At 42.5% G+C, this 12,789-nt stretch overlaps 1 protein-coding gene across 2 annotated transcripts in view; it reads left to right on the forward strand.

Moving 5' to 3' along the window:
* PRKAR2A (protein kinase cAMP-dependent type II regulatory subunit alpha) overlaps positions 1–12,789 on the forward strand; it is a 99,382-nt gene that overhangs the window by 79,330 nt on the left and 7,263 nt on the right. For both annotated transcript variants that reach the window (XM_017510268.1, XM_017510197.2), the window contains exons 7-9: positions 385–486; positions 660–734; positions 11,800–11,865. In XM_017510268.1, the coding sequence (XP_017365757.1) occupies positions 385–486; positions 660–734; positions 11,800–11,865 (243 nt within the window). The remainder of the gene's footprint in view (positions 1–384; positions 487–659; positions 735–11,799; positions 11,866–12,789) is intronic.

Genomic DNA, 12,789 nt, shown 5'->3' on the forward strand with positions numbered 1-12,789 from the left:
TTTTTTTTGAGATGGGGTCTCACTCCGTCACCCAGGCTGGAGTCCAGTAGCATGATCTTAGCTCACTAGAGGTGTCTTTTTTGACATTGAACAGTGACAGTGAGCTCACAAAATGTTTAGGTGTTTTCTGTTTTGTGTTTTATTTATGACCCATAGGTGGCACCTATTGAGTGCTAGACAGCAAGTATCCGCATGTGGGCATCTGGCGGGCTGAGGCTATAAGGTCTTTTTCTTCCAGTGATGACTCAAGATTGAAGTATCATTAAACACTTAATTAACACAGTAGCTTACATATTCCTCTAATATTTGCTTGGGCTAGTTAATTAAGCCATAGATGTTCCCGTATACAGGCATTTACTAGAATTTTCATATTCTTTCTTGTAGGACCGGGTGACTTTTAGAAGAATCATAGTGAAAAATAATGCAAAGAAGAGGAAGATGTTTGAATCATTTATTGAGTCTGTGCCCCTCCTTAAATCATTGGAGGTAAAGTGGCTTGAATAAGAATCTGTTCATGGGGATTAGAAAAAGCTTTTAAAACTATTCTGTTGTTAGGTTTTCAAATCATATTATTCTAACCCGATTTCTGTGTTGCATAGCTATTGTGACTTTCACTTAAGGTCTTTTCCTTTTATTTGTGAATTTGTCTGTTGTTTCAGTTGTCAGAACGAATGAAGATTGTGGATGTAATAGGAGAGAAGATCTATAAGAATGGAGAACGCATAATCACTCAGGTGAGTGAGGGCTTTACACAGCTCCTTTCCTGGAAGTCACCCCTAAAGAACTAGTACATCATTTATCTCAAAGACTTCTTGTTGGATACAGTGGCTCATGTCTTAATCCCAACAGTTTGGGAGGCTGAGGCAGAAGTTCAAGACCAGCCTGGCCAACATGGTGAAACTCTGTCTCTACTAAAAATACAAAAATTAGCCAGGTGTGGTGGTGCATGCCTGTAATCCTAGCTACTCGGGAGGCTGAGCCAGGAGAATCACTTGAACCCAGGAGGCGGAGGTTGCAGTGAGCTGAGGTCGTACCACTACACTCCAGCCTAGGTGAGAGAGTGAGACTCCATCTCAAAAGAACAAAACAAAACAAGAAAAACTTCCATGTTCTCCCACTGTTGGGAGCTCTTATAACCGGGTAATAGATCATACTTCAGAGGACTACATAATAATCCTCTGAAGCCTATTGATGTCTGTCTTACTGATACATGCAGATCTCTTGCTTCCATTCACCTTCCCTTGGCCTCTAGTGTTTGTTCTTTTTTTTTTTTTTTTTTTTTTTTTTTTTTTTTTTTTTTTTTTTTTTTTTTTTTTTTTTTTTTTTTTTTTTTTTTTTTTGAGATGGAGTTTTGCTCTTGTTACCCAGGCTGGAGTGCAATGGCGCAATCTCGGCTCACCGCAACCTCCGCCTCCTGGGTTCAGGCAATTCTCCTGCCTCAGCCTCCTGAGTAGCTGGGATTACAGGCACGTGCCACCATGCCCAGCTAATTTTTTGTAGTTTTAGCAGAGACGGGGTTTCACCATGTTGACCAGGATGGTCTCGATCTCTTGACCTCGTGATCCACCCGCCTCGGCCTCCCAAAGTGCTGGGATTACAGGCTTGAGCCACCGCGCCCGGCCTAGTGTTTGTTCTTTGAATGTCATTTTCTTTTGACCCTAAGTAAGCTTCATCTGTTGCTGTTAAAACTTGGGGAAAGTTAAAGAGTTGTGCCCTCTAACTTTCAATATTTGATGCAAAGGCACCCTTTTGGCTAATATAACACAAATCAGAGTTCACAGTGTTCAGTGATTAATCAAATTTGTAAGAAGTCTGGTTATTTCCTTTGTGCCTTTTTCTCATGTTATTTTTGGATATAGTAAGGATTACTAAACAGTGGGCTAAATCATTGTAATGAGTACTGTGTATTAATTTTCTTTGTCCACTGTGTTTGTATTTTTAATTTAACATAAATGGTATTGGACTTTTCCAGGCATAAGTTAATCTGCCTATGTTTCTGGCTCAAGAGCACTGAGAAGATATATGGTTGGTTTAGGTTGGGTGATATGCTTATCCTAGAACCCAGTATTGAGACTGGGAGGAGGAATGACTCATATTGGTCAGGCCTGGGTCCTGTGGGTGAAGTTGGTCTCACCAGAACCACAAGGACTAATCAGACCTACCATAAAAGGGGAGAAGAGAGCTCCCCTATAAGAGATAAAGGACTAACAAAAATATGATGTCTACTCTGAGTCACTTCTCCAAACGTATTTGTTTTCTAGGAGCCCTTACTATTAATTAGAAATTGGTGTATTCTATAAGCTTTATTAAGATAGGTAGGACCAGATAAACACTATAATGAAGGAGTGTGTGAATAACAGTGAGAACATAGAAAAGGAAGTAATACATATGGTTTCATTGAGGAAATGCCATTTGAGATGGCCTTAAACAAATATAGCTGGGCACAGTGGCTCACACCTGTAATCCCAACACTTTGGGAGGCCGAGGCAGGTAGATCACCTGAGGTTGGGAGTTCGAGACCAGCTTGACCAACATGGAGAAACCCCCATCTCTACTAAAAGTAGAAAATTAGCCAGGTGTGGCGGTGCATGCCTGTAATCCCAGCTACTCGAGATACTGAGGCAGGAGACTCACTTAAAACTGGGAAGCGGAGGTTGCGGTGAGCCGAGATTGCACCATTGCACTTCAACCAGGGCAACAAGAGTGAAACTCGGCCTCAAAAAAAAAAAAATGCAATTTCAATGTTTGGGATCAGGAAATGGTCCTTCAGAGCAAGAAAACAATATGAACAAAGGCCAGTAGTGTGAGCTGTGTTTCAGAGCAGATATCCTGGTATGGAAATGCAGGGCTGAGTTTTAGAAATTGGAGGTATTAACTGGCCACATTTGCTTCTGAACCTAAGGTGTTTAAAGTAATATTCAAATGACCTCCAATTTATCCTAAAGATTCTAGGCCTGTCTCATACTGGGTTTTCAAGAAGTATGCCAGGGCCGGGCGCGGTGGCTCAAGCCTGTAATCCCAGCACTTTGGGAGGCCGAGGCGGGTGGATCACGAGGTCAGGAGATCGAGACCATCCTGGTCAACATGGTGAAACCCAGTCTCTACTAAAAATACAAAAAATTAGCTGGGCATGGTGGCATGTGCCTGTAATCCCAGCTACTCAGGAGGCTGAGGCAGGAGAATTGCCTGAACCCAGGAGGCGGAGGTTGCGGTGAGCCGAGACCACGCCATTGCACTCCAGCCTGGGTAACAAGAGCGAAACTCCGTCTCAAAAAAAAAAAAAGAAGTGTGTCAGGAGATGTGAGAAGTCATTGTGTTTTCTTCATTATCTGTGCTCTTGAAGATAGACTACTGTCTTCAAGATAGGTAGGTGGTGGTACAGAATGGACATTAATTAAGATGATACGCATCTTATTTTAGGCCCCTTTTGTCAATGTCTCTCACTAGACCAGGGCTTCTCAAAGTGAGGTCCTGGGACCAACAGCAGCAATCAGCATCATCTGAGAATGTTAAAATTGTTAGGAATACAAGTTCTTATGACCCCCCCCACCAGACCTGCTGAATCAGAAACTACATTTTATGTTGCTTCATTTGTTTTGGTCAGCTTTGTCACAGTGTATTTTACTTACAGTAAAATTACTAAGTTTAACTGCACAAATTGGAAGAGTTTTGTAGCCATCCCCAATGTGGTATTTCTGTCACCCCATATAGTCCCTTGTTTGTATTTGCAGTCAGTGCCCTCCCCTACACTCACATTTCTGGAAACCATTGATGTTTTCTATCACTGTAGAAATTCCTTTTCTACAATTTAATATAAATGAAATCATGTAATATATAGTTTTTGTGTCTGCTTCTTTCTCGGCATAATGTTTTTGAGATTTATCCATGTTATATGTATCAGTAGATCATTCCTTTTTATTGCTAAGTAATATTTCTTTGTACAAATGTAATTTTTTTTTTGAGACGGAGTTTTGCTCTTGTTTCTCAAGCTGGAGTGCAATGATGTGATCTCACCTCACCACAACTTCCACCTCCCAAGTTCAAGCTACTGTCCTGCCTCAGCCTCTTGTTTTGTTTTGTTTTGTTTTTTCTTTTTGCTGATGATCAATTTTTTTTTTTCTTTTTAATGAGACAGAGGCTTGCTCTGTCACCTACGCTGGAGTGCGGTGGCGTAATCTCAGCTTACTGTAACCTCTGCCTCCCAGGTTCAAGCAATTCTCATGCCTCAGCTTCCTGAATAGCTAGGACTACAGGCTCACACCACCATGCCTGGCTAATTTTTGTATTTTTAGTAGAGACAGGGTTTCACCATGTTTGCCAGGCTGGTCTTGAACTTCTGACCTCAAATGATCCACCCGTCTCAGCCTCCCAAAGTGCTGGGATTACAGGTGTGAGGCACCATGCCTGTCCTTTGTGTGGACATATGTTTTTATAGTCTTCAGTAAATACTTTTTTTTTTTTTTTTTTGAGACAATGTCTCGCGCTGTCACCCAGGATGAAGTGCAGTGGTGTGATCTTGGCTCACTGTAACCTCCACCTCCTGAGTTTAAGCAATTCCCATGCCTCAGCCTACCAAGTAGCTGGGACCAGAGGCATATGCCACTGTGCCCAGCTAATTTTTTGTTGTTGTATTTTCTTTTTAGTGGAAATGGGATTTTACCATGTTAGCCAGGCTGGTCTGTTTAGTAAATACTTGAGAGTGAAATTGCTAAATTATATGTTAACTTCATAACAAACATCCAAACTGTTTTTTAAAATGGCTATACTGTTTTGTATTCCCACCAGCCATGTGTGAAAATTCCAGTTGCTCTGCATTCTCACGAACAGCCTTTAAAAAAAAAAAAAAATGCGTATATATTGTCAGGGCCTCACTATGTTGCCCAGCCTGGTCTCGGAACTCCTGAGCTCAAGCCATCTGGCTGCCTTGTCCTCCCAAAGTGCTGGGATTATAGGTGTGCACCACTGTGCCTGGCTTTCATGTTCTTAATGGTATCTTTTGAAGAGAAAATATTTTTTAATGTTGACAAGTCCAGTTTATCATCTTTTCTTCTTTGTAGTTTGTACTTTTGTTGCCGTATTTTAGGAAGTCTTTGCAAAATCAATAATGTTTTCTCCTAAGTTTACTTCTAAGACTAGCACTGTTCAATAGAAATAACATGTGAGCAATATATGTAATTTTAAAAATTTTTTGGTCACGCAGGGTGGCTCACACCTGTAAACCTAGCACTCTGGGACACTGAGATAGGAGACTTGAGGCCAGGAGTTCAAGACCAGCCTGGCCAGCATGCCAAAACCTCGAATCTACTAAAAAAAACCATGCAAAAACTAGCTGGGTGTGCAGTACAGCTCTAGACATTCAGAGTTTTAGCTCTTACCTGTAGGTCTGTGATCCATTTTGAGTTATTTTATTGTTTTTGTTTTTTAGAAGCAAAGTCTCGCTTCCAGGCTTCAGTACAGTATGCAATCATAGCTCACTGCAGCCTTAACTTCTGGGCTCAAGCAATACTCCTCCCTCAACCTTCCAAGTCGTGCCTCTACACCCAGCTAATTTTTTTTCTTTTTTTGAGATGGAGTCTTGCTCTGTCACCCAGGCTGGAGGGCAGTGGTGCGATCATGGCTCACTGCAACCTCCACCTCCTTGGTTCAAGTAATTTCCCTGCCTCAGCCTCCCAAGTAGCTGGGACTCCAGGTGCCCTCCACTACGCCTAGCTAATTTTTTTTTTTTTTTTTTGAGACGGAGTTTCACTCTTGTTACCCAGGCTGGAGTGCAATGGCGTGATCTCGGCTCACCGCAACCTCCGCCTCCTGGGTTCAGGCAATTCTCCTGCCTCAACCTCCTCAGTAGCTGGGATTACAGGCACGTGCCACCATGCCCAGCTAATGTTTTGTATTTTTAGTAGAGACGGGGTTTCACCATGTTGACCAGGATGGTCTCGATCTGTTGACCTCATGATCCACCCGCCTCGGCCTCCCAAAGTGCTGGGATTACAGGCTTGAGCCACCGCGCCCGGCCATGCCTAGCTAATTTTTGTATTTTTAGTAGAGACAGTGTTTCACCATATTGGTCAGGCTGGTCTCAAGCTCCTGACCTTGTGATCCGCCTGCCTGGGCCTCCCAAAGTGCTGGGATTACAGGCATAAGACACTGTGCCTGGCTAATTTTTAAATTTTTTGTAGAGACAGGGTCTCACTATATTGCCCAGGTCACAAGTGATCCTCCCACCTCACTTCCCAAGTTAGCTGGGATTACAGGCTTGTGCCACCATACCTGACTACATTTGTGTGTTTTGTTTTGGTTTTTGAGACGGAGTTTCGCTCTTGTTGCCCAGACTGGAGTGCAGTGGCAGGATCTCAGCTCCGCTGCAACCTCCAGCTCCCTGGTTCAGGTGATTCTCCTGCCTCAGCCTCTCGAGTAGCTGGAACTACAGGCATATACCACTATACCCAGCTAATTTTTTATTTTTAGCAGAGAACAGGGTTTTGCTCTATTGGCTTGGCTGGTCTCGAACTCCTGACCTCAGGTGATCCGCCCTCCTCAGCCTCCCAAAGTGCTGGGATTACAGGAGTGAGCCACTGTGCCCGGCCTACATTTTTGTTTTTAACGACTTGCATAATTTTCACAGGTAATTTTTGTAATTGATAGAATATTTTGCTTATTCTCAGAGTAATGTGGACAGAAGTTGGCTTTAATTTTACAAAATCATGTTTTATGTTTTCACTATTAAAGTACCATTGCATTAAATCAAAAAGATTCCCATATCCTGAAAATTAGGGCTTCAGTCATTCTTACGGTGGAATGTTGATCTTATATTCTCTTATTGTGAAAAAGAACTAGATGACACGTTTACAAAGACCTAAAATGCAGTACAGTCTGATTCTTTACTCTTGAATGTAGAATTAAACGTTCTTTCTTTGAGATGTGTACACAGAGTCTATTAGTGAACTTGAAAAGCAGGATACTCTGCTGGGCACGGTGGCTCATGCCTGTAATCCCAGCACTTTGGGAAGCTGAGGTAGGTGGATCACCTGAGGTCGGGAGTTTGAGGCCAGCCTAACCAACATGGTGAAACCCTGTCTCTACTAAGTAAAGTACAAAATTGGCTGGGTGTGGTGATACATGCCTGTAATCCCAGCTACTTGGGAGGCTTATGCAGGAAAATCACTTGAACCCAGGAGGCGGATGTTGTGGTGAGCTGAGATTGTACCATTGCATTCCAGCCTGGGCGACAAGAGCGAAACTCCGTCTCAAAAAAAAAGGCAGGATACTTTTCTAGTGAGCTCTTTATTCCAACTGGGTAGTCATCTCATTCAACCCTGCAAAATGAAAGCAGTCCTACAAAGCCTGAACAGCCAGCATACCCAGAGTATCCACCACTGGACAGCGTGGAAACAGGAAATGTGTGTCTTGGCTCACACACTTAGCCTAACCAGGCTGTTTCATGAGGTTAGAAATGTAAAGCAGTTAATCCTTTAGATGCCACAAAGATCAACTGTTTTCAACTGATGGTTAAAATCATCAGAACATGGTTTTATTTTAAATTTTATCACCTTGCATTGTTTTGCATTAAAATAATCCATTCTGGTAAAGTATTAGCAAATCAGTAAAATTTACTGGACCAAGGTCCTTTTACTGTCCTTCCTTTGGTCCAGAGGAAGAGACGAACCAAGGCTTTTTGTTTCTCATGTATTCTAGATGACATTCTTTCCCATCTCCTCTCAACCCTGAATCTACCAACTATTCACCCTACCCGCTAGGGAAAGGTTATTTATCCTCCAGGCTTCTAAGGAAACTAGTCCACAAAATTGGATAGCAATAGTACCTACTTTCTTAGAGTTCTTTGATTAAAAAAATGAAATGATACACATAAAGTGCTCACAAGAGTGCCTGCTGGGAGTGAGCACACAGCAGCATTAAATGCAGCTTCTATTCTACATGAGCTCCCCTGTTCATTCTTCTCATGCCCTAACTCATTCTTATTCTGTATACCCTAGTCTCTGCCGTCTTCATTTTTTTTTTCCTTTTCTTTATCTCTCTTTTTTTGTTTGTTTGTTTGTTTGTTTTTGAGACAGTCTTGCTTTGTCATACAGGCTGGAGTGCAGTGGCACAATCTTGGCTCATTGCAGCCTCCACCTCCCAGGTTCAAGCAATTCTCATGCCTCAGCCTCCTGAGTAGTTGGGATTACAGGCGTGCACCACCACGCCTGGCTGATGTTTTGTATTTTTAGTAGAGATGGGGTTTCACCATGTTGCCCAAGCTGAGGTCAGGCAATCTGCCTACCTTGGCCTACCAAAGTGCTAGGATTATAGGCATGAGCCACTGTTCCTGGTCTTTTTTTTTTAAGACAGAGTCTCACTCTTTGGCCCAGGCTGGAGTGCAGTGGGCAATCTCGGATCACTGCAACCTCCACCTCCCAGGTTCAAGCAGTTCTTGGGCCTTAGCTTCCCAAGTAGCTGGGATTACAGGCGTGTACCCATCACCCCTGGCTAATTTTTGTATATATATGTATGTATGTATCTATTTGTTTTATTTATTTTTGAGACAGAGTTTCGTTCTTGTCGCCCAGGCTGGAGGACAATGGCGTGATCTAGGCTCACTGCTACCTCTGCCTCCCGGGTTCAAGCGATTCTTCTGCCTCAGTCTCCCAAGTAGCTGGGATTACAAGCACATGCCATCATGCCCTGCTAATTTTTCTACTTTTAGTAGAGTTGGGTTTCGCCACGTTGGTCAGGCTGGTCCCGAAATCCTGACCTCAGGTGATCCGCCTGCCTTGGCCTCCCAAAGCGCTGGGATTACAGGTGTGAGCCACCATACCTGTCCTTTTTTTGTGTTTAGTAGAGATGGAGTTTCACCATGTTGCCCAGGCTGGTGTCAAACTTCTGGCCTCAAGCAGTCCGCCCCGCTCAGTGCTGGGATTACAGGTGTGAACCACTATGCCCGTCCTCTGCAGTCTTCATAACACATGTACACTCCTTTCTTCGCTTTGTTTCTACTTTAGCTACCAGGCTAATTCCTTGCCTAGCCAGACACTTTCAAAGTGTGATCTAACAGTATGGACTAAAAGAAGCCAAATGCAAAAGAGAATGTATGATTCCATTTATATGAAGTTAAGGAATGGCCAAAACCTACAAGGACAGAAATTATAGTTACTTCATGGGTGGGAATGTGGTGGTTTTGACTGAACTCCAGAGGGAGTCATTTGGAGAATGGATATGTTTTCTATTTTGATCTAGGAGGTGGTTATACAGGTTTTATACATATGTAAAAAGTCATCAAGCTACATAGCCTTGAAATGTGAGCACTTTAAATGGTGGATGTTATACACCTATCTAAACAAAAAGGGCCCACGCACTATCCTTCACCACCTGTCACTTGCAGATCTTTCCTACCACTTGCCACCCTCTTCTTGGTGAAATACCTCTCTGTGTTTGTGACTCTGCCTCTGGCTCCTACTAAGTTTCTTTCATGGCTCCTCATCCTTTGTCAGCTCCTATCATGCAGCTGTTTTTGTAATGCTAGAACTTCATGGTGATTTGGCTCTGCTGGCTGTAGGCTACCTACCCAATATAGCAGGGCAGAAACCCATAGGCACCCCTTTGTAAAGCTGTGGCATTTGCTTATATGGGGCAGTAATATGTGCTGGGACTAGATTAACTCAGAAATGTCAGCCTAGCTGTATAAGGTGCCCACTTGGGGCTCTGTGATGGTCAAAGGATATGAAGTTTATGAAAGCCTCAGAAGTAGAGTCTCACTGAAGACATAAGACCCACACAGGGTGAGAATGCATGAGTAATATTGCATTATCTGGTATAAATGGTTATTGCTCCAGAAGTTAATAGTGAGGGGTCAAGAATCTGAGGCCGGGCGCGGTGGCTCAAGCCTGTAATCCCAGCACTATGGGAGGCCGAGGCGGGTGGATCACGAGGTCAAGAGATCGAGACCATCCTGGTCAACATGGTGAAACCCCGTCTCTACTAAAAATACAAAACATTAGCTGGGCATGGTGGTGCGTGCCTGTAATCCCAGCTACTCAGGAGGCTGAGGCAGGAGAATTGCCTGAACCCAGGAGGCGGAGGTTGCGGTGAGCCGAGATCGCGCCATTGCACTCCAGCCTGGGTAACATGAGTGAAACTCCGTCTCAAAAAAAAAAAAAAAAAAAAGAAACTGAATGAAGTGTACCTGAAAGATGCTTCATGTATATCTATCTGCATGCCTAACTCAGACATCCTCCTAGTCTTTACTCAAATCTCACCTTCTCAGTGAACCTCCTTTTTTTTTCTTTCTTTCTTTTCCTAAGAGGCAGGGTCTCACTGTTGCTCAGGCTGGAGTACAGTGGCAGGATCATGGCTCACTGCAGCTTTCATCTCCTGGGGTCACATGATCCTCCTGCTTTAGCTTCCCTAATAACTAGGGTAGGGCTACAGGCATATGCCATCATACCCAGCTAATTTTTTAAATGTTTTATTTGTTGAGACAGAGTCTCACTGTATTGTCCAAGTTAGTATTGAACTCCTGGCCTCAAGCAATCCCCCAGCCTTGGTCTCCTTAAGTGCTGGGATTACAGGCATGAGCCACCACACCCAGCCTCAGTGAAGTGTTCTTGTATATATGAGTATAGTCTCTTGTAATATATGAGTATAGTCCCAAGACCTCCTTCACCTGCACTCCAGATCTCTTATTCCCTGTTCTACTCTTTTCCTGTAGTGCTTATTACCTTGCAACAGAACAGTATAATTTACTGATTTATTATGTTGACTGTTGAAAGTTTGTTTACCTTACCAACTGTAAGTTCTACAAGGCTGGGGGTATTTGTTTTGTCCACTGGGTGTATTTTACCTGCCTAGAACAGTGCCTTGCACATAGTAAATACTTGGTAAATAAATTACTTGTTGAATTACCTGAATGACTGGTTCAACCATGTGGTTTAAATTCAAAACAAGCAGACTCATGCCTATAATCCCAGCACTTTGGGAGGCCAAGATGGGTGGATCACTTGAGCCCAGGAGTTTGAGGCCAGCCTGGGCAATATGGCAAAACTCTATCTCTACAAAAAATATAAAAATTAGCTGAGCATAGTGGTGTGCACCTGTAGTCTCAGCTACTTAGGAGGCTGAGGCAGGAGGATCACTTGAGCCCAGGAGGTTGAGACTGCAGTGAGCCATGATCATGCTACTGTACTCCAGCCTGGCCAACAGAGCAAGGCCCTGTCTCCAGAAAAGTAAATAATTAAAAATATAAAATAAAATCAAAATAAGCAAAAGAAAGGCCTAAAGCTTATAAGGGTAACATCAAAGCACCTCTTTCACCAAGACAGAACCTTCCAGATCCATGTTGTCAACTGTTGAGAGTTATATTTAATGGTTCAAGATTATCCCTGGACCTCTTACTTCAGGTGTAGCCAGGAATCACCTTGACATTGTCTGTAGCAGCCTTGGCTACCGGTCCCTGTCATAGGTTTCAATAGCAGACCAATATGAGCAATCAGAACAGCGATGTTTTGTGCACTTGGCAGCCTGTGCACATTCATGGAGATAAATGTGAGTAGTTCATGTTAAGAATTCAGAGATGTTTCTTATCTGTGAGGAAAAAGAAAAAAAGTAGTTTGGAGATGTATCAGTTGTAGTTGGGTTGATGTCCCCAGTGATCAGAATCCTCATTTTGCTCTGAATTTGTTAACTATTGATTCATTTTTAGAGTTAGAAAATAAATACAAGTCAGAGCTTAAGCAGTGAAAAAGCAATCTATTTCTTTATTCCCCGTCAATACTATGTATGGCTCTGACCTGACCTCTTTTCTTTCAGGGTGAAAAGGCTGATAGCTTTTACATCATAGAGTCTGGTGAAGTGAGCATTTTGATTAGAAGCAAGGTGAGTTTATTAGTTTATATGTGATGGTGTACACACAAAAAGTAACGGTTTGGTTTAAATAATGTGAAATGTGTTGCGTGCACCAAACCGTCATTGTTTTGTGAGGTGTGTGACTGGCAAAGACCCATGTTTAAGCTTATCCATTGATATAGATTTAGTATATTTCTTCTTATTCTTACTGCCTTTTGCTCTGCCATGTAATTAATGATTTGGGGAATATTGGCCTACAAATCAATGAGAAAAAGATTAAAACCCTAATAGAAAATGGTGGCTGGGTGCAGTGGCTCAAACTTGTAATCCTGGCACTTTGGAGGCCTAGGCAAGAGGATCCCTTGAGCCTAAGAGATTGAGGTTGCAGTGAACCGTGATTGTGCCACTGCACTCTAGGCTGGTTGACAGAGCAAGACCCTGTCTCAAAAAAGGAAAGAAAATAGGGAAATTACATAATAAAAAAAGATTGGAAGTGGTGAACATAAAGAAAGCTCCCTTTTTAGAGCACTGCTAGAGGAGGTCTCTAGGAAAATGATGGTCATTTGATGGATGGTGTGACCTAGAAAACAGGAGCTATAAGTAGGAGGAATGACTCTTACTGGTAAATCTATCATCATCAGATTTTCCGGTTCCTTTTTTTTTCTTTTTTGAGAACACAGAATTTGTTCAAACAGTTATATATAATACTAAGTCGAGCTAGTATAAAAACTTTTACAAAATATATTGAGTAAAAGTTAATAAGTATGGTAAAAAAAGAAGAATATTACTGTCTATAAGATAGCTGGATTTGTTTTCTCTTTATTTATTTTATTTTATTTTTGACTGAGTCTTGCTCTGTTGCCCAGGCTGGAGTGCAGTGCTGTAATCTCAACTCACTGCAACCTCTGCCTCCTGGTTTCAATCAATTCTCATGCCTCAGCTTACTGAGTAGCT

Source organism: Cebus imitator, unplaced genomic scaffold (genome assembly GCF_001604975.1).
Source record: "Cebus imitator isolate Cc_AM_T3 unplaced genomic scaffold, Cebus_imitator-1.0 Scaffold0, whole genome shotgun sequence".
Lineage (NCBI taxonomy): Eukaryota > Metazoa > Chordata > Mammalia > Primates > Cebidae > Cebus > Cebus imitator.